This window comes from Macrobrachium rosenbergii, chromosome 24 (genome assembly GCF_040412425.1).
Source record: "Macrobrachium rosenbergii isolate ZJJX-2024 chromosome 24, ASM4041242v1, whole genome shotgun sequence".
NCBI classification, from domain to species: Eukaryota; Metazoa; Arthropoda; class Malacostraca; order Decapoda; family Palaemonidae; genus Macrobrachium; species Macrobrachium rosenbergii.
The window spans coordinates 38,715,043-38,737,423 of record NC_089764.1 but is presented as its reverse complement, the minus strand read 5'-3'; the positions used below and the strand labels follow the sequence as shown (position 1 = coordinate 38,737,423).

At 35.5% G+C, this 22,381-nt stretch overlaps 1 protein-coding gene across 16 annotated transcripts in view; it reads left to right on the top strand.

Moving 5' to 3' along the window:
- Nucleotides 1-6,580: 6,580 nt before the first annotated feature.
- LOC136852040 (adhesion G protein-coupled receptor E1-like) overlaps nucleotides 6,581-22,381 on the top strand; it is a 56,754-nt gene continuing 40,953 nt past the window's right edge. For 8 of the 16 annotated variants that reach the window (XR_010857065.1, XR_010857063.1, XR_010857064.1 and 5 more), the window contains exons 1-11: nucleotides 6,581-6,704; nucleotides 8,200-8,250; nucleotides 8,478-8,507; nucleotides 9,160-9,201; nucleotides 9,371-9,400; nucleotides 9,609-9,641; nucleotides 9,857-9,886; nucleotides 10,125-10,157; nucleotides 11,998-12,069; nucleotides 12,343-12,417; nucleotides 12,719-12,835. Coding sequence is in view for 6 of the 16 variants with exons in the window: in XM_067126520.1 (XP_066982621.1) it covers nucleotides 6,584-6,704; nucleotides 8,200-8,250; nucleotides 8,478-8,507; nucleotides 9,160-9,201; nucleotides 9,371-9,400; nucleotides 9,609-9,641; nucleotides 9,857-9,886; nucleotides 10,125-10,157; nucleotides 11,998-12,069; nucleotides 12,343-12,417; nucleotides 12,719-12,835 (634 nt within the window). In the remaining 10 variants the exon portion in view is untranslated. Of the gene's footprint in view, nucleotides 6,705-8,199; nucleotides 8,251-8,477; nucleotides 8,508-9,159; nucleotides 9,202-9,370; nucleotides 9,401-9,608; nucleotides 9,642-9,856; nucleotides 9,887-10,124; nucleotides 10,158-11,997; nucleotides 12,070-12,342; nucleotides 12,418-12,718; nucleotides 12,836-13,724; nucleotides 13,751-22,381 lie in introns of all 16 variants that reach the window. The other 8 variants (XR_010857062.1, XR_010857056.1, XM_067126525.1 and 5 more) reach the window with 4 other exon arrangements.

Here is a 22,381-nt window from a genome sequence, read left to right as displayed (position 1 = left end):
TATTTTTTTGTTTTGCTCGTGTTTGAAATTACCCTTTATTTTTTTATATCATTCTGTCATTGTGAAACATTAAACCACAACTGGTCAGCAATATGGGTTCATGTAACTTTTGTTCTGTATACCCAATCTCGTACTATTATTTCCATTTTGGCTCAGTCTATACCCAAACAGACATTTTAAGCATTAAAGGGAACATAGAGATATATTACAATGGCTGGGGGTGTCTATACAACACTTATAGACTTTAGCTCAACTCTGCCTGAAACCTCTCTAGGAATAACAGCCAGTGGAATGTCAAATACAAAGACTGTATCCATTTACCTTCATCCGTCACATAAGGCTTTTTTGAATTCCATGTCACTGGAACAGAGGGTCCTCTGTCAATATTAGTGATGAACGAGGACAAATTGGTATCTATGGTATCTCATTTTTACCCAGGCAGTTTCAGTTGGTACAAAACAATTTTTCCTAATACGACTTTTAACACCATCAACATCACTACTGAACATTAACAAGATACAAGGAACTCTTCACTTCTAATCAACTTGGTGAGTGAAAATCCTGACCGCAAAAAAACAGAGCTTCATTCAGATTCCCCAAGCAGTCATCCAAAACAAACAAAGGCCAAAACCTTCCTTTGGGGCAAAATGTACTTTTCCTTAAAAGTTGGCACCTTTAATGGAATGGAAAATACACACGAAATAAAAACATAGAAAACTTCCAGATTAAGAGTGAAATTGCATCAGGTTCTCTGGAGGAAGGACATGAAACTGAATTAGGAGGATGCAAAGGAGAGAGGATGTTTCCCAGGAATGATACTTCAGTCCTTTTGCAATTAATTACACGGAGGCCGTGGATCTTTCACGTCAGTTGCACAGGAAATTGAATTTCTACGGCTGAAACGAGGAGAGTTTGGAAACTTTGGAGTTTCTTTGAAGTGGGTGAGCAGTCATCAACGTGTAGACGATGAATGTGATGGAACAGAGGGTGATGAATACAGAATACCTTTGGAAAAACAGAAACTGCATTAATGTGCAGAATCAAAGTCCCTTTTTCAGGTATTATTTTATAAAACGTTCAAAAGGAGGAAGAAAAGACTCCTTTTCATTTAATGACCGGACATTCTATCCATAGAAGTGTAAAAGCAGGCATTTGATAACTTTATTCAATAAGGCTGGTTTGTCAGTAATTACAATGAAATTATGAAATCTTGTCGTAACCTTGCTCAATATACCGCAAAGGAATGTTCAGAGAGCCTTGCTCTTCCCAGTCATTTACTGAAACCAGCCTCACTATACAGTAGGGGCTATGGATAATTTTGACCATGAAGAAGCAAGTCTTTCAGGTCTGCAGGGAACACATGACACTGTTATGATCTTATTTCAAAAGCTCCCCGACAAAATTCCTTGTAAAACAAAGCTGTCATCAGCAATGGACTATAAACTTGGTAATCCCACATTTCATTTACTACCATGTCAACAGATTAGAAGATACTGTAAACCAACATCACTTGTTGCCCTTCCACCAAATTTCAAAGTTTCTGAACACTCACTCAAATATTTCATCTTGCGATGAAATCACAAAAGAAGAGACAGTTGTAAATGTGTTACAGGCAACTGGCGGTTTGACATACAAACTACTTTCACTTGGTCTGGCATCTAAGGCAAATGTTCCAATGAAGCAAGTAGGATTTCTTCCAACATTGCCTTGCCCAGTCACAGCATATGATAGTGTTTATTCATGCATGAAGAACTTACAAGGCCTCCTTTTTACAACTCGATCAACAAGACTTGCCAGTCGCTTGTGATGAGGTGTTTTCCACATAGCAGCAGAAATTCAGCTGGCTTACAAATGAATTCTCTGACCTGGTACTGTCGCTGGGATCCTTCCACATGACTAAATACTACTTGCATGTATTGGGAAATATCTAATTGGTAGTGGGTTAGAAAATGTCCTTATTGAAAATCATGTGATTGGTGTGAAGATAACAGGGTATTTTGAAAGGCAGTAACTATATGGGAGGTCTGTAAAGGGAATGTTCATGCTTGCAGAGGTGATAGAAAGGCTTAAATGGAAAGATTTTTGAATACTCATGGGGATGAAGCAGACGTTGCTGCAATGGCTGGTGATGTAATCAATGTAATGAAAACTCAACCACAGAAGATGCTCAATGCAAATTCCAACAATTGATAATGGCATCAGAAGAAACATTGAAATCATTACATATTTTCACAGAGGAAGGTTCAAACTTCAGATCAGTGTAAATATCTTGAAGGATTCTTGTACCTGATAAGTCTTTTGAAAAACCTAATTCGAGCAGACAGAGAAGGAACTGGGATCTTTATCTGCAAACTTTCAAGAATGTCCTTCACTATTTCTAATTTTTGACAGAGTTGATTATTTGAGATGGGGTTCTCTGTTCTTTGAACAAATGCTTAATTTGGAGGCCAATCACCCTGAAGTTTATGAACAATTCAAGAAAGGCCACTTTGCTGTTTGAAGAACACAAGGAAAGTTCAATGCTGTAAGTATTGACATGGCTTTTGAACAAACGATAAACCGATCTCAGAAATCAAGTGGAGGAATCACTGGCCAAACAAAAAGGAAAGAGTATATTGCTGAATGGGAACTCTCTTATCACGAGATCCTCCTCATAAGAAAAAAGTTTCAAGAGCTCCTCAATGTTACACCGGTAGACTATGAACTAATCATGCATCATGAGTTAACAGGGACTCTCAGATGTAAAATGGAATCAATATCCAACAGAATGCTCTTGTATGTTGAAAGTCGAAAAACCCTTACCTTGGAACAGGCAAAAAAAAAAATAAAAACACAACATTATCACTAACGAGTGTGTTTCAGACTTAAATGCCCAGAAATTATTAAATTTTTGACGACAGCACAAGAAGCATTCGACATGTATTGAGGAAAGGTTTTTAAGCAAGAATATGCAATTTCAAGAACTATACATCAGGAAAAGCCTCCCACTTTTTCAACTATATCTTGACCGCAATCAAGGATGCAGGAGAAAAAGCAAGCTGTGAAAAATGCTATAAGAGATAATTTGTTGGCTCATAGGGAAAGTTGACATTGCAAAGAGAGGAATTGACATGGCACAAATTCTTACCCATGATATTTTACCATCATCCTTATTTGATGAGAATGGTGCAACTACCAAGACTACAGAAATCTGCACTCATGTCCGAACTGACACAGAAACTCAAACCTAAAGACAGCAATTTCGAAAAAGAAGATATTTTGAAAACCACAATAACTATAGATGCTATGAATCAGTTTCGTAAGTTGCCACTCAAAATTAAGAGCACATTTGAAGACCTTTTTAAAAACCTTGATAGCAATGTTAATAATGTGTTACAAATTTAGTCGTATTGATTATGTTTTTGATAGTTACCTTGAATGCTCTATCAAAAAGTAGTGAAAGGGAAAGACAATCCTCTGTGGGACCAATACCACTGACTTCTATCAGTATTACTTCCCGTGGAATGAAGCAGTTTTGGGCATCAAATAACAACAAAGTCTTGATTCAAGAAGCCTTTAATTTTACAATACGAAAACCGTAGGAATCAGTCGACAATGGGAAACTATCCTAAGTGGTAGGGTTTTGGAAAGTGGACTAATAGCAGCATCAGTAATAAAGGATGGGTTCATCATGGAGCTCCATGATTCTCTTGCAGTGAATGTAGAAGAAGCTGACTTGCTCATGTTTTTCATGCAGTCAAACAAGGGATGCAACGTGTTATTGTGCTTTCTAATGACACAGATGTTTTTGTTATTCTTATTCATTTCTATGATCATCTTAATAATCATGGACTTTCTGAACTTTGGATGAGAAAATCTGCATCAGATATCACACAATTCACACTCTTGTTGGTAAGTTAAGTACTACTACACCAATTCACACTCTTGTTGGTAAGTTACGTACTACTAAAGATGTTCTTTTGGCTGTTCATTGTATTACAGGATCAGACGTGACAAGCAGGATAGGCACTAAGCTTTCTGCCCTCAAGGCTCAACCAGAGAAATAACTGTCTAAATTTGGTCAACATCTCCCTCCCACTACCCAATCCTTCAAGCTTGCCGTGGAATACCTTGTGAAGGTTTTAGAACCGAAGTCAAAGCGCACAACTTTGGATGATCTCCGATATGAAAGATGGCATAATACAAACTTCTAAATATACAAAGTCCGCCTTGCACAAGCACTTCTTTGCAAGGCCACCTGAGACGATCATTTTACGTGGTATACATGTATCACAGTGCATAACGTAGTTGAACCATTAGATCAATTGGAATTTGGATGGAAAGCCAGTGACCTTGATTCATCTCTTATTCTGATTCTTGCATCAGTGAGATGCTTGAAGACATGATTATTACCTGCTCTTGCAAGTTCTGTCATACTCAACGATGCAGTTGCCGAAGAAACAATGTTTTTATACGACTTATTGTAAATGCAAAATATCTTGTGACAATCATGATCACTTGTCAATTTTGTAAGAATTGTTATATTACAGAATATGCATTGTAATCAGTTCTCTCTTTTATAAATTAATCAAAATTCAATGGTCACAGCATTATGAACACATATTCATACCCAAATCTAATAAAAATATATAATCTTATTAATTTCTGTTAATTTCAGCATATTGTTGCTACAAAGGAAAACCAAGTTTTTATTACCTTTTGCAAAAGTGGAATACAGTACCCAGCATCAATCTGTATTTAATGTTCACTAGAACTGTTTATAATTCCTATTACAGTAAAAACTTAGATTTTTATGTAAACTGCAAATCCTATTAGACAATACTATGCTACTATAAAGTTAAGATTATATTGCATACATGGATACTGCCGTAAAATTTTGAAGATTTTGATCACTCATTTTCTAAATGAAAATAAAAGATAAAATAGAATTTCAATAATTACCACACCCAAAACAATCTCAGATAAACAAAATGGTTTCAGACAATTAATATAATTGATAACTGAAAGAAATTTCATGGCCAGTTTCCAAATATGTAGTGAAAAGAAAATATGAGAAAAATTCTATAAGGGTAATATGTGTAACTTTAAAAACAAAAAGGGTCATAAAAGGTTTATGACCGGTTTATGAATGTCTACAGATTTTTACCTTCCTTTAAGTGTGCCCCTAATGGGATCAGAAGAAAAACCTACTGTAGTCCACCTCAAAATTCCTACAGGAACTATAGCCAGGGCCTGTATTATTAATCAAGTCAGGCTCTGCTTGGGAGGCAAGATGTGGCCATAAGGTCACGTAACCCAAACCGACCAATCACGTGTCTGGCTCGAGCATGGCCAAACTCTCTCTATACGCGGCTCTGACCAGAACCAGTGTATTTGCAGGTATCCATCCAAGAACTGGCCAGACCCAGTGTGTCTTTAGTCATTTGTATGTGATGGACACCCATCCAATGACTCGACAAACCCAATGGCTCCTAATTCGCGAGATAAAGCGGTCCTTCAAGTGATAATAAGGAACAGCCAAGTTTCATCTCCCGAAAGAGGGAGAGAATGAGAGGAAGGGAGAGAGAGAGAGAGAAGAGAGAGAGAGAGAGAGAGAGAGAGAGAGAGAGAGAGAGATGGCCCTTGAACACTGGCTATCTCTCCCCTATTTGAGATGTTTGATATTACATGTTTATTGCAATGTGGTTCTCTCTCTCTCTCTCTCTCTCTCTCTCTCTCTCTCTTAGAGGATAAGGGTTAAAATTCAAGCTTCAGAGCATGTCATATAGCCTTGCAAGAGTGTCTGTCAGTTTGCATGAGAGTGATGCAATGGATGTTGAAGGGTCTAGTGCTGCTGATGAGACGTCTCATAATAGCTGTTGCTGTGGAAGTTTTCTGCACACTTGGGACTCTTCTTCTTCCTCTTCTTCTTTCAGCAGGAAAAGATGATTAATAATTGCAACAGTTTCAGAGGAATTCAAAGACTTCACTGTCAAAATCTAATCTAATCTGGAGAATAGTTTAGGCATTTGTTTTTCTTAGAACGGCTCATACTAAATCTCTCTCTCTCTCTCTCTCTCTCTCTCTCTCTCTCTCTCTCTCTCTCTCTCTCTCTCTCTCTCAACAACTGGAAGGGTGAGAAATCTTCAAATAAGTCTCAAAATCTGGATTGTGAAAGAAGGTGAATCTTTGTCATGTATCATATAGAAACTAAAAATGTCCTCATCATCTCCATCATTATCTCCGCTTCCTTGTTAGGTATTGCCACTTTTATAATATGAAATTCATCTTTATTCAGTTTCCTTTATGCCTCAAAATCGAGGAGCCTCACAGGGTGGCGCTCGGGAAGTCTTATCATGACCCTGTCGAGTGCTTACTTCCAAACCCCTTCTTAATCTTCAGGCCATGATAACATAACCGTTGACACACACATTCCCCCCTCCCACACCCTGCCCTATCTATCAGTCATCCACTTGAACTGTGGCCTTCGGAAAGAGACACAACGTCCTTCGAAAGCAAACTGAGTCACGCGTCTGACTAATGTATCCTCGTGAGGTCTGGGTATATAAAGACCCAGGCTGCATAGTGAAGAGCCAGTCGCGAGATGAAAATACAAATAGTTGTTTTCTCCTCCATCCTGACATGGGTGCACTTCGCCCACTGTCAGAGTGAGGTAGAAGTTCTCATAACAGAAGTAAGACTACTTAAGAATGACGCATTGAATGGTAATGTAGAGATTCATCCACTGTCAACATTTTTACAATATCTAATTTTTACGGGAATGGAGATCATGTGGATTTTTTAACCAATTCTGGAGTCACCCTCAATGAGACCATTTCAATATTATTGTTTTATTTATTTCATTGAGCTGTAAATCTTATCAACAGCCTCTCTGTTGCTGCCTTCCACAGTCTTGGTTGTCTTCTCTTGTTTGAGGGAATAATCATTCAAGTCTGCTTCCTTCCTTTTGACGCCATTTCTTTTTGTCAGGAGATTTGTCAGAAAGGCAAGTTAGGGACTGAATGCTATCTGGTTGATGACAAGAACAACGCCTTCCTCTGGACTTGTCTTTTTCCTTCTCTCTGCTTTTCCATCGTCCCTGTCTTCCCCGCCGAGGTTGATGTGGGAGGGAGTCCTGTTTGAAGACTGGTTTTGTCCTGCTCGAAATACTGGCCATTCTATGTGGCCTGCTTGACTGCAGGAATTTTTCTAAACTACTTTATGGTAACTTAAAAGTTTCTTCTTGCTATAAACTCTCTTTTAGGTCCACCGTTCTTATATTCATCGTTCATCTCTGATTATTATATCGATTTTTTTTGTGTTATAGTAGATAGGATTTTTTGTTTTTAATTCACTAAGGGAATATCACGCTCACCATATCATATTTCCAGGAAATTCTCTTCCAACTCATTATTTCAAGTCTTTGTTACCCCAGAGCAGATGACTATATTTGATGACCTCCAGGAGACAATGTGTGCGACACAAGCAGACTGTCACCAATGCAGCTTTCGTTATTTCTGGAGGTCTTAATACTGATCATAGCAGGTCAGCCCTAATATTATAATGTCCCGTTCTGATTGTCGCCAGTTGGAGAATGAGCTCACTCTTATTCTAGCAATGAACTGCACTGAGTGATCACAGATGTTACCCAGCCTCTGGGGAAGGGCCTGAGAGTGGCTTTGTCAGAAGGATTGAGCTCCAGGAAAACTCAATCCTATTGGTTGAGCCCATCTTACCACACGTGGTTTCCCTTTTGACAACTGTGTATGTTTCCTCTAAGACTCTGTGCATGCTACTTACTTTACAAGGCAGCTAAGTTCTCATTCCAGTGAGATGCTACATTGTCACATACAAACTCACACCAGGCGTCCTCAAATGCTCACACTGTGGACGATATTCACATCAGTCTTGTTGATGCAGATTGTCACAAGTTTCAAAGGATCTGTAATGATACTTTCAAGCAACAGGCTATATTACCTTCATTTTGCTGACATTTATTGATGTTTATGGGTATAAATTTATTTATCGGTTAAGAACTCTATAATTGTTTTTTTTATCAACTCGTTGTCTCTTTTGATCACATAGGTATGGAGAAATGTCTTGTACAGAAGCTAGTCTTGCAGATGAATGACATTTGAGGCTTAGTCTGTGTGAATAATGACTACCTATTTCAAATCAAGCCATCGAAATGAAACTAAGTCATTTCCATTTTCTTTTCAGGAATGCAAGCCCTTCAGCAGAAGCAAAATGATATTCTGGAGAAGCTTCAGGGTATGTAAAGCAGAAATTCACTTCCCAGTTGACCTAGCAGTGACGCCACTTATTGTCATTTACACTTACTACTGATTATTGAACCAGGCATTTCTTGATAAATATTTCTTACCTTCCATGCAAAGTATCTGGTCTAAATTTTGGAGATAACTGTAAAAGAGTATTTCATTTTCACTTATCTGGCTTCACCGAAAGGCTTTACCAATTGGTCTCTACTCTCCTTTCAGGATATGAGGAACTTTTGCAGAAAATTCCAGGTAGGTCTCAGGTGTTGAATCCTGTGTCAAAGGACTTGAAAATCCCTGAGAAATTAAGCTTCCTGACATTCCCCTTCTTGCGAAGGAGTGTAACAACTCCTGACAATAATTGCGCACTGCAAACATAATCATTTTTCATCAATCATATCTCTTAGAGCAGAAAACGTTCACTGATCAAGCACGCAACAGAACTGTCACTTGTCATCTCTATATAAACTTCGGTGAAGAAGTAGTAGTAGTGAATGAATCGGGGCTTGTTCTTTCTTTCTTCGACATTTTGGAGCCAATGAATGCAGAGCCCTAAAAACCTTTATTAGGATACAACCCACATCTTTCCTTTGTATGTTTAAGACTCTTGGTTCAAAGATCTGCTAGGAAACACAAACTTTTCCCCATCTCCATAATCTTAAGGAACGTCTCTTCAAGAAATAATCAGTTGCATTAGCAAAGTCCATCTAATCCTTTTTAATTTCGTTTTCCGAGTTGAATGCAAGTTTCTGTGTTTCTAGCCTTGTCCACCCGTGCAGTCCCCCCACGCAAAACTTCACCTTTAAGGGAACTGATGTTGGAAATAAAATCACTGACACGAATGCATATTTTGTGGTTCCGATGAATGAAGTCAGTGTTTTCACACGTTGCTTTCTATTTTCAGAAATACAGAAGAAGCTTGATCATGTTGAAAACAATCTTCAAGGTATTTGTGGCAAGTTTTATATTCTACTCAAATATTATAATAGAGAATCATTTCCTGACTGACATCATTTGAGCTTATAATCATGATGATGAATTGACAATGACATAACTGATCTCATCGTCCAGCTTTCTATTGGAATCATTCAATCAAAATAAATTTCTTTTTGCAGAACTTCATCGTGACCTGGAACACATGAAAGGTACTTGTAACCCTGATAATATTTCTCTTCTTTTCGTGACAACATAATTGTCTGTGCTTCGTCATAATAATCCACTGTCAAATCATTCGAAATTGGGATGACAGCTGATGTCTTCCTTCCGTGCAATAACTTTGCTTCCAAATTAATCTGCTTTGTGAATTCTTGACAGAAGTCAAACTTTACAAGTCGTTGCCTTTGTTTCCTTCAGGTGCAGTGAACAACAACCAGGACTCTCTGCAAAGTAAGTGCATTTATTCATCAATATTATGGCAAGAAAATATTTCCTAGTTGTGTGATGTTGTATATTCTCAGATATCACCATAAATATTATAATGTAGTTTCTTACTCATAACACAATTATCAACACAAATTGTGAGGAGGGACATTCGTAGAGAAGTCATACTTGAAAATAAAAAGTTAATTTTGTCTGTCATTAAGAAGGAAATTTCTCTTCAGATTTCCATCATGAACTGGAGCACGTGAAAGGTATTGTTACCCCCTTGGCGTTCTTCTTCTTTCCATCCTGCAACTAAGCCAAACCGAATCCGTTTACCTTGAGTGAATGTGAAAATAACGACCAAAAATCATTGAGAATAACGACCAAAAAACATGATAAAATCCTATCTTCCTCGTGATAGATTCCTTTAGAGATAAGAATGACAATATTCAGGATAGGTTATAGAATCGAAATTTATAAGAGACCTTTGATGTTTCTTTTCTCCAGGTGGACTGAAAAGCAACCAGGACTCTCTGCAAAGTAAGTGCATTTATTCATCAATATTATGGCAAGAAAATATTCCCAGTTGTGTGATGTTGTATATTCTCAGATATTACCATAAATATTGTAATGTAGTTTCTTACTCATAACACGATTATTCAACACAAATTGTGAGGAGGGACATTCTAGAGAAGTCATCCTTGAAAATAAAAAGTTATTTTTACCTGTCATTAAGAATAAAAATTTCTCTTTTCAGATTTCCATCATGAACTGGAGCATGTGAAAGGTATTCTTAGTGGAGTTCTTCTTTCCGTCCTGCAACTGAAAAACGTTATCTTTACCTTGAGTGGATGTTCAAATAACGACCAAAAACAGTGAGAATAATGATAAAAATTATTAAGAATAACGACCAAAATTCATGATAAAATCCGAAGTCTTCTTCGTGATAGATTCCTTTAGAGATAAAGTCAATATTCAGGATAGGTTAGAGAATCGATTTCTAAGAGACCTTTGATGTTTCTTTTCTCCAGGTGCAGTGAAACAACCAGGACTCTCTGTTGAAATTTATTCATCCTGTATTCAGGCAAGGTCATGTCAAGACCCAGTATAGACAACAACAATATTCCCTTAGGAGTTGCTAGATCAAAGACACTGCCTTATTTTCCTTTGCTTGTCAATCCTTTTGGAGATGTCAATTTTAGTGGTTTATTCTTCCTGAAACGTTTGTGTGTTTGTGTTCATTTGAAAATAAGTGAGAAAGAAAGCACATCATTTCTTAGAAAAGGGTGTCTTCAGTATTAGAAGTCATGTGAGGATGAGTGCCATGTGATAGGATAATAAGATTCTGAGATTCTGTTGAAATATATAGAGAAGGCTGTGACCCTGAACTTTGTAGAGACAGAGATGACCCTTCCTTCCTTCCTTCCTTCCACTCAAATTTTATCTAATCTAGTCAGAGGAAATAGATTTTCTTTTTAGTCTTCATATATAAAGCATCTCCTAAAGGGGATTCTTTTTCTCTTTCCGGATATTTGGGAAAAACTGGGGACATTGGAAGGTAATTGCAAAGCTTCTTCAGTGGCCCTCGCTCGTTTCTGTCAGTTGTAGAAAACAGTTCTCAGTGTTAATGTCAAGCCTTTGGCATTTCCGCGGGTAATAGATAATAGTCAACGTTATGTTTAGTGATCCTGAATGACAAAGATGACAATCAGGCCTCTTGCAAAGGTTTATCAAAATCTCAGGGCAGGAGAATTTATGAGTATGACAATCATGACTGGCTTCAGGCGAAAGGGTGTTATGATCTTCACAGATACTCTTCCATCTACTATTAGGCTCTGTCCTTTTCCTTTCAGGATAATTTGTACTTGCTGAAGAATTTTATGTCATCATATTGGTGTGGACATTATATATATATATATATATATATATATATATATATATATATATATATATATATATATATATATATATATATAATGTATATATATATATATATATATATATATATATATATATATATATATATATATATATATGTGTGTGTGTGTGTGTGTGTGTGTGTGTGTGTGTGTGTGTGTGTGTGTATCTGTATATATACATATCTATCTATCTCTCTATCTATCTATCTATGTATATCTATGTATCTATGTATCTATATATATATATATATATATATATATATATATATATATATATATATATATATATATATATATATATATATATATATATATATATATATATATATATATATATATATATATATATATATATATATATATATATATATATATATATATATATATATATATATATATATATATATATGAATGTATGTATGTATAAACTCTTCATCTCAATTACCTCCTATACATTCCAGGGATCCATCAGGAAATAAAAGACTGCCTTGGAAGGGAGGACTTGGAATCCTTCAAAAACATATCATCAGCAGGTACGCTTTTCATCTGGAAGAGATTTGACGCAATTCTTAATCTATGATTCACTGTTTCTGTAATATTTCTTTGTGTCAGGATTGAAAAATAGATGATACTTAGTGGTATATTTGCTAATTTATGACTATAGTACAGGACTTTGATATTACTTAGACATGTTCCAGTACAAGTATGAATAGGATTGAAAGCGCATAAGAGATCCATGTATGAATAGAATTGAAAGCGCATAAGAGATCCATGTTGGTGTTCATGGGATGATTTTTCCCTTCCAGGACAACAAGAACTGGAATCTTCCCTTCGCCAAGAAATATCTGGAGTCATCTCTCTGTTAGAGACGGGAGGAATAGGTCAGTCCTATTTGTGCTCTAGACAAGGAAAAGACGGTTCTTACAGATCAGTCTATTCTTCTTCAGGCGTGAATTGAATGACACTGAAATGTTTTTGTCCTGATCCACTAAACGAAGGAGTCCCTTTCTAGATAGTTTGTCAGTCCTGTGAAAGGTCTGACTGACGGTCGATGGGAGGAATACCTCATGTAGCCACTATCAGTCATGATGGTGCTGCTTGTACTCATCTTTCTATGTCAGTTTTATCTTGAGGAATATATGAAATGACTACTCTCTAACTGCAATATAACTCTTCCCACAGATGAGTGCTCAGAGGGAAGCCACAACTGCGGTGATCACGAAGCTTGCACCGACAAGTTTGTAAATTTCACCTGTTCCTGTCTACCCGGTTTTGCACGGAATGGTTTGCGCTGTGAAGGTGAGAAATCCATGCATATTACTGTGTTCTTTTCTTCATCTATACTTCCACACCCGTTTACTACTAGAAGAAATAATCATTTTGCTCATATGGGCTTTCTTTCCTCACTATTCTTTTTGGTCATCTTTTTGGCTAAAGAGTGGAATCAGTATAATTACCAAATTTTCCCTTTGTTATTGTAACAGTCATGGGGTTTTCTGGCTGACATCATTTGAAATCAGATTCTCAATAATTCTACTTCACGAGCCGAATATGGAGGCGATTTTGAGAAATACTTCACAAGAATCTGCCTCATTTTTGACAAAAACAAAACAAAAACTAGGGCATGTTTGAAACACTCAGATCCTGAGGGTTGTCATTCTGGTCTTCTAGTTTTAGATGAGTTCTGATTGCCTTTTTTTGTGTGTCCTGTTCCAGAGTCCTGTCTCCCTTCATGATCACAAAAGCAAGATGAGACGTCCTATTATTCAGCCATTCACTTGGACCAGTCTTTCGTGGATCTTTCTCCTTTCAGAGTTAACCCTTCTCCATCTGATGACCTTCCAGTAGGAAAAGGAAACTCTTTCTATAATAGGATCAAACAGATAGAATTCCAAGTCACTATTCCAACTACCTTTCTTGTTTCAAGGAATATTTGTCCTTCTTTAACACAGAAATCTTATCTGATATTGTGATGGGTTTGATTTTGCAACTTTTTTATTGCACATATTGAAAAGTCTAATTGTTTTTATCCAGCACACTATCAATTCCAAGTCCTTATAATATATAGATTGAAAAAACTCTTAGCCCTCTTTGTCTCCCGAAATGACTTTCCTTGCCCTCCCTCAGAGCAAAAGGGACCATTCCGCAATGCCTCTTTTCTCAAAACTATGTCTTCACTCCCGAGCAGACATGGACGAGTGCGCCCGAGGGAAGGCGGAGTGCAGCCCCCCGCGGCATGCAGGAACTCCGTCGGAAGTTACAGTTGCTCTTGCAACCCCCATTTCCAGGGAGATAGACGAACCTGTTCTTGTCCTCCTAGTTTTGCACAGAATGGTTCAAATTGTGGTGATAAGACAGATTGCTTAATCGTTTTTTTACTCCCCATCTTTTTTTTTTTTTATATTTTTACATATATTTTACTTTCTAAAAATGTTTTCATCATATTCAAATTTTCTTCCTTTTCCTTACAATTCTTTCATATAGTTTTCTCCATACCAATTATTTTCATTTAATCTTACTTATCATAATATCACTTCCTAACGCATGGAAAAAGCCTGTCATTCCTTCACTGAGTTCTGGCTGTCTGAGTTTTGGAAAGACATTCAGAGGAATTGTGTCATCTCTCATTTTGGGTCTTTTCCTTTTGAAAGAACAATCATCCATTTCTTTTTCTTTTTGTGAATCCATGTTTATCGACCTGATATGAATATATCTGCTTTCAGAAAATTTTTTAGAAAATGTTGATTAAATAGAATCATTTCTCTTATCTGGCCTGTTTTGAAGAACAAATGTCACTTTTTGAAATAAAAAAAAATCCTTTTCGTAAAATTGCTGTGGCTTTTAATGTAATGTACGTGTCTCTTTTTATGGAATGTGCACCTTTTGAGCACTCTTAATGATCTCATTGAACTATTATCATACTTCAAGAACTATTTAAAGCTTTCCAGTCATGAAAATTCTCTTAGTCCACAAATATAGGTTTCTTTTCCACTGAACTCATTATCCTGACGTTTGCCCGTTGAGAGTAGATTTACAATGTATTTATTTCTGAGCTTTCTGCCACAGGTGTGGTGACACTTTTGCATTTAAGATTGATTTGATGACTTTTGTCACTTTCACTGCACTTTCCTTGACAAAGAGTTTGTATCCACTTTGTTTCTATGAAGGGATTTTCTAGACTTTCCTAAAGACAAATTGCAATGTATATATATATATATATATATATATATATATATATATATATATATATATATATATATATATATATATATATATATATATATATATATATATATATATATATAATATATATATATATATATCAAATCTCTTTTCTCATGAATGACATCACGATTCAGTTTCTACCTGTTCCATGAGGAAAATATATTTTCAGCATGCAGGAACTCCGTCGGGAGTTACAGCTGATAATAACCCCCTTTCGTGGGGGGAGATGGACGAACCTGACGAATGGAAGACGATCCTTTGTCTCTAATTGCTTTTTCTTGCAGAGTCAAAATCTGTGAAACAGAGTCAGCACAAAGAGTTAATTGTTCAGTTCACTTTGTTTTATCATCATCTAGTTTCTCATCTTATGAATCAGCTCATGAAAGATCTGCCTTGATGTCTGTCATTTCAGGGAATTTTGACTCTTGGTAGCCCTCCTCATCCTCACTGCAACCCTCCTCTTCCCCCTCCAGAGTTCCCGTGTTTTTCCATTTTTTTTTTACCCGGCTAAGGTCCTCGAGGGTCTGGGATGCCTGAAGCATTTTGTGAGGAAATCACAAGATCCTGGCATTTGATGAACGCCACCTGCCAAGAGGCAGGGTGGCGTCTCCTGCAGGACTTCAACCCACAAGTTTACAGAAGTTGTTCAGGCTTTTTCTGCTTATGGTAAGTTACTTCCTGACATGATCTAATAATAATACTTATCAAACAGAGAGTCATAAGAGAGAGAGAGAGAGAGAGAGAGAGAGAGAGAGAGAGAGAGAGAGATTTAATAGAGAGAGATGTTATAGATTTATATATATAATAATATATACACACATATTGTTATTGATTAGCATTTATCTAAGAAAAATATAATATATATATATATATATATATATATATATATATATATATATATATATATATATATATATATATATATATATATATATATATGGAAATGAATAGTAAAAATGTAATTCTATATATAAAGGTAGTTTTTATGCAAATAAATGATAAACAATTCTCAGCATTCTGATTTTAAATTCTGTTTATATAGGGCAATTTAAAATGACCGTTCAGGCCAGGGATTCACAGGAGGTTGGAGTAGCCTGGGATGTGGGTGAGTGGGGGGGTGAGAGGAATGAGGCAAGTGGATTGCTAGTCCTTTTATGGTTCTTTTTCTTAAGCAACTAATTTTAATGGACGCTCAGAGCGGTACCGTGTGGCTGTATGCATAGAGAGAGTCATGCAAATGCTGCTCTGAGGCAACATTCATTTGTGATGCTGAATTCCGGGCTCTCTGTCTGTCTGTCTGTCTGTCTGCTGTCTGTCTGTCTGTTTGCTGTCTGTCTGTCCTGCTGCCTCTTCACGGAATGGGCGAATCAGGACCAGGAATGACTGTGGTAATGGAAGGACTGGTGTCTGATGAATGCTTCTGATGGAGAGGTTCTTGTGAGAGGTTTTATCAGAACACATTTTCAACCTTTGATGGTGTCTCATGGATGAACCTTCTTTGGATGGATGCCAGATTCAGTCAGGCTTCCTTTCTTTTTCTTTTTCTTTATTCTTTTTTTCATCTGTGTCCAATGAATATCATTGATGGAGAAGAAGATCTTCAATGATGCATGCTTTTTTGTTCAGTATCCAAAGAATACATTTTATTGGGAGGTATTTGATTCACATCGGCCTCCTCCATCCTCATGCAACCTCCTCTTCCCCCATATCCCTGACTACTCTGCATCCAGGACATCATCTTGCTCTGCCTGAGTCAGATGGTGGAAGGTGGGCAAGACCAGGAGAAATTGCCACCCACAAACAGAGCCTTAAATTGCATTATCTTTATAAAAGGACTTTCTGCTCAAAATTACTTTTTTATTTTCTTTTTTTCCCAAAATATTTGCATAAACTTGTAACACCCGCTGTTCTGTTTGTATATATATATATATATATATATATATATATATATATATATATATATATATATATATATATATATATATATATATATATATAATATATACATATATATATATATATATATATATTTATAAAATATATATATATATATATATATATATATATATATATATATATATATATGTATATATGATTATATATATATATATATATATATATATATATATATATATATATATATATATATATATATATATATATATATATATATATATATATATATATATATGCAAATACTGTGTGTGTGTGTGTGTGTGTGTGTGTAAAAGAATTCAAAAATGCTATTAGTCAGCAATCACCGAAGAAATATATTCACACGATGTTCCATAAATAATGAGAAAGCTAATATTTCCAACATATCATTTACCGTAATTGTCCTTAATATTTTGATTCATTGACTAAGTTTTCTTTGTTCTGATCCGTTCTTTATTTCTTGACTTTCAAAGGGAGACCCTGGATAGGAGGTATCTGAAGGGAAATGGCTGGAGAAGGAATGCCTTTGGAAGAGGAACTTTGGGAGGAAGGTTACCAAGGAGCAGACCCTTCGATGCCTTGTGGCTTCATTATATGGGATAATTCTTCTTCTTTGTTCAAAGTGAGTCAACGGTTCAGCTAGAGAGATGGGGTTTCTGCTGTAACTGGTGTTATAAAATCACCAGAAGAAGTCAACATCAGGTTGATTTTCTTCTGGTGATGCAGAACCCTGATTGTCCTTCCTTTTTATGATTTCCTTTTAGTGAATAATGTCTGGGGATTCTTCCTTCTCTTCCTCCTTCCTTCCTTCCTTCCTTGTTCCTTCTTTTTTCCTTCTCCTCTGTCCTTCCTTCCTTCTTCCTTCTTCCTTCCTTCCTCCTCTCCATCCTTCAGAAGATATTATGTCCTGCTGAGGAAGAGAACTCAGCTGTCATTATTATTATTATTATTATTATTATTATTATTATTATTATTATTATTATATTAATGTCCATCCTTTTCAATCACTTTGATTCTGCCTCTTGAAGTCTTGAAGGCTTTTTATGGACGTTCTTCCTCTGCTTCACTTCTTTGGTGCTGTTCTTTGATTCCTCTGAGGATATTAGTGATATTATAATGTTTTTTTGTGCTTTGCAAAGGTTTTTCATGGAGATGAATATGACCTTTTTTTTATATACACGCTTTGTGATTAGGGAAATGTTTGGCATAAACTGGAATTGTTATTCTGTATCGTGAGCTTTCAACAATATCCGCATGTGAAGCCTTGGTCTTTCATTGAAACAATCCTTTTTTGTGTCTTCAGACTTTTTTTTTTGAATGATTGAAAGGAAGAGAACAAAGATGGAAAAAAAGAAGAACTTTTAATAAGGGCTGGAAAGAAAGCCTGGAAAGAAAGAAACAGGGAATAAAAAGTGAAAGGAAAGAGGACACAGGAAATAAAACATTTCAGAGGAGACAAAAAACTGATAAAACTTTCTTCTTTCATTTCCAAAATATTTGATTGAAAATCATGATAACAATAAAAACTCTCCCTGTCTTGATATATTATGATTCTAAAATCCTTTATATAGCTATATATATATATATATATATATATATATATATATATTATATATATATATATTATATACATATTATATATATATATATTATGCATAAGTTATTATATATATACATATATATATATACATATTATATATATATATATATATATATATATATATCCTATATATTAGCAAAGCGTATATATATATCTTTTTTCTTTCTTTTCTGTGTGTCTTTTGTGTCGTGTAAACGTCACTGTGTTCCGTCATGTGTAAAAGCAAAGGTTTGATTGTGTGTCAGATGTATAAAATTAAAAATTATTAGTCAAAATCACCGAAGGAATATATTCACACGATGTTCCATAAATAATGAGAAAGCTAATATTTCCAACATATTTTAAACCTGATATTGTCCTTAATATGATTTTGATTCATTGACTTTTTTTCTTTGTTCTGATCATTTTCTTTAAAACTTGACTTTCAAGGCATGTGGATAGGACATATCTGAAGGAAATGGCTGGCATGTAAGTAAATGCCTTTGAAGAGGAACTGGTGGGAATTAGGTATAAGAAAGGATAAAGACCCTTCGATGCCTTGTTTGTTCATTATTGTGGGATGTTTCTTCATTCTTTGTTCAAAGTGTTTGTTATGTGGTTGCTGTGGAGAGATGTTTGGGTCTCTGCCGGTATAAATGTTGAAATCATTTGGTCATGTCTGTTGATTTTCTTTGTGATGTCTGACCCTAAAGTTTTTTCCATGAATGATGATTTCCCTTTTAGTGAATAATGTCTGCTTGAAAACATGATTCTTCCCTGTTGTTTCCTTCTGAAAAGTCCTCATCCATTTGTGCATGTCTGCTTGTAAGTAAACATGTCCTTGTGGATGTCTGGTTGAAAGAAAAAAGGTGTCATGTGGATGTCTGAAACATATTATTGTGCATGTGATATTTTAAACATTTTTATTATGTTGGATATTATGATTGTGGATGTCTTATTGAAAGGAAAATAAATGTTTGTGGATGTTGGTTGTAAACAAATCATTGTGATGTCTGCTTAGATTGTTTGTGGATGTCTGGAAGAAAGTAAACATGCTTTGTTATGTCTGTAAACTCCTCTGCTGCACTTCTTTGGTGCTGTTGTCTGAGAAATCTGAACATTTTGTGGATGTCTGAATAAAACATGTTTTTGTGCATGTTGACAAAGTAAACTTTGCATGTCTGAGATGAAAATGACATTTTATTATACGCATGTCTGTGATTTAAAATGTTTGTGCATAAACTCTTTGTTCTTCTTGTGTGATGTTTTCAACAATAAACATGTGTTGTCTGGTTGAAAGAAAAATCCTTTTTATGTCTTTAGACTTTTTTTTTTTTTGAATGAATGAAAGTAAATGCATGAACAAAATGCAAAAAACATGTGTTTGTGGATGTCTTTTGCCTAATAATGTGTTTGTGATGTCTGCATGGAAAGTAACATGTGTTTGTGGATGTCTGAAGTTGAAATAAAAGGAAAGAGGTGTCTGAAATAAACAGTGTTTGGGACTGTCTGACTGAAAGTAAACATGTGTTTGTGCACTGAACATTGTCAGAAGGAGATAAAACACTGAAGATAAAACAGAACTATAGTTTGTGATTATAAAGCATCTCAATGTTTATATACAGTGGATATATATATATAAATATATATATGTATATATATGGTTATAATATATATATATAATATATATGTAATAAGAAGTAAATGTATGTATGTAAAGAAAATGATAGAAAAAGATTATTGAAGAGATCCACCGTGTTTGTGCATGTCAATGGTTGCAAAAACTATTGTGAAATGTCTGGAAAGTAAGATGGTAACCATTTGTGCATGATTTTCGTTTCTAAACACGTGTTTGTGCATGTTTATTGTAAGTAAACACATGTTTGTGCATGTCTGCTTGTAAGTAAACATGTGTTTGTGCATGTCTGCTGTAAGTAAACACATGTTTGTGCATGTCTGGCTGTAAGTAAACAGGTGTTTGTGCATGTGGTCTGATTGTAAGTAAACAAATGTTTGTGCATGTCTGCTTGTAAGTAAACACATGTTTGTGCATGTCTGTTGTAAGCAAACATATGTTTGTGCATGTCTGCTTGTAAGTAAACATATGTTTGTGCATGTCTGTTTGTAAGTAAACATGTGTTTGTGCATGTCTGCTTGTAAGTAAATACCTGTTTGTGCATGTCTGGTTGTAAGTGGTCACATGTTTGTGCATGTCTGCTTGTAAGTAAACACATGTTTGTGTATGTCTGCTTGTAATTAAACACATGTTTGTGCATGTCTATTGTAAGTTAATGCATGTTTGTGCATGTCTGGCTGTAAGTAAACATGTGTTTGTGCATGTCTGCTTGTAAGTAAACACGTGTTTGTGCATGTCTGCTTGTAAGTAAACACGTTTTTGTGCATGTCTGGTTGTAAGTAAACACATGTTTGTGCATGTCTGCTTGTAAGTAAACATGTGTTTGTGCATGTCTGCTTGTAAGTAAACATGTGCTTGTGCATGTCTGGCTTGTAAGTAAACACATGTTTGTGCATGTCTGCTTGTAATTAAACATGTGTTTGTGCATGTCTGGCTGTAAGTAAAAAGGTGTTTGTGCATGTCTGGCTGTAAGTAAAAAGGTGTTTGTGCATGTTCTGGTTCTGTTATCGTTTTAAAAGGTGTTTGTGCATGTCTGCTTGTAAATGCATGTTTGTGTATGTCTGCTTGTGAAAAAACACATGTTTAATTTTGGATGTCTGCTTTACATGATTTTCAGGCTAAATTGTGTATTTGTGTATGTGTGTTATAAGTGAACACATTCTCCTGTTTGTGTGCATGTCTGTTGTAATCCGTAAACTCCTCACAGTGTTTGTACATGTCTGCTTGTAAAAAACAAATGTTTATGCATTTCTGCTTTTAAGTAAACATGAAGTTAAGCATGTCTTGAAGAATGTAAAGACAGAAGTGCCTGTCTGCTTGTAAGTAAACACATGTTTGCTGTCATGTCAGTGACTTGTAAAAATACTCACTTGTTTGTGGATGTCTGCTTAAGTAAACACGTGTTTGTGCATGTCTGATCAAAAGTAAAACACATGTTTGTGCGTACCTGAATCTAAAGAGAAGAAGAAGAAGAAGAAGTTTGAAGAATGATAAACATGAGTGGAAGCCCATAAGTCCAATGCATGTCTCCAGCGACCACCCTGAGAGCAGAATGATCATGTTTGTGCAACAAGTTTTGCATTTTGGTATAAAAGAAATGTTTGTGCATATCTGCTTTTAAAAGAAAAGGTGACGTTTCTGGGAACATGTCTGTTGGGAGGAAAGTGAACGCATGTTTGGAGAATAGTCTGTTATAATCAAACACGTTTTTTGCACATGTCTTTTTGTAAAACAAAAATGTTTGTTGTATGATGTCTGCTTTGGGGGGGAATGCATGTTTGTGCAAGTCTGCTAACGTGTGAATACCCAAAACATGTGTTTGTGCATGTCTGGGTAATTAAACATGTGTTTATGCAATGTCTACTTGTAAATAAATATTAAATCAAGTATGCAATGTTAAATTACCAAGAAATATTTAAAATGCTACGTAAATAAATGTTACATCACAAACATAAAAAATGTGAAAATATGAAGAAACTGCAAACAGAAAAAACACACAAAAATACACACAAGATTTATCAATAGCAATTTCACTCGGTCAAAATTTCCTAACTTATCATACCATGGTATTAATAAGTAAAACTTACATTACCTTACACAAACTTGTGAAAACCTCTGTAAATCACTTGCTGCAGCTGAGTTACCACAAAACACACTTTTACCAGGCGATTCTGTTACAAATTAAATAACTTTACTAAATTCAGATCTCAAAAGTTGATGCTAATAGCTGACTCACAAACACTAAAGTTAAAAGTAATCTCGTTTAAGAACGAGAGAGAGAGTATATAACCAAACTATCTGGTCTCTTCTCAGAATGAAACAAATTTTAGAATTCCAGTAACACATGAAACAATTACATGATGTCATTAAAGCATTTTTATTACGAGATACAAAAAATTTCAAGAAGCAGGGAGGTGATGTCATTAAAGCATTTTTTGAAAGTGAGACCTACCATGGAGAAATTTCTAGA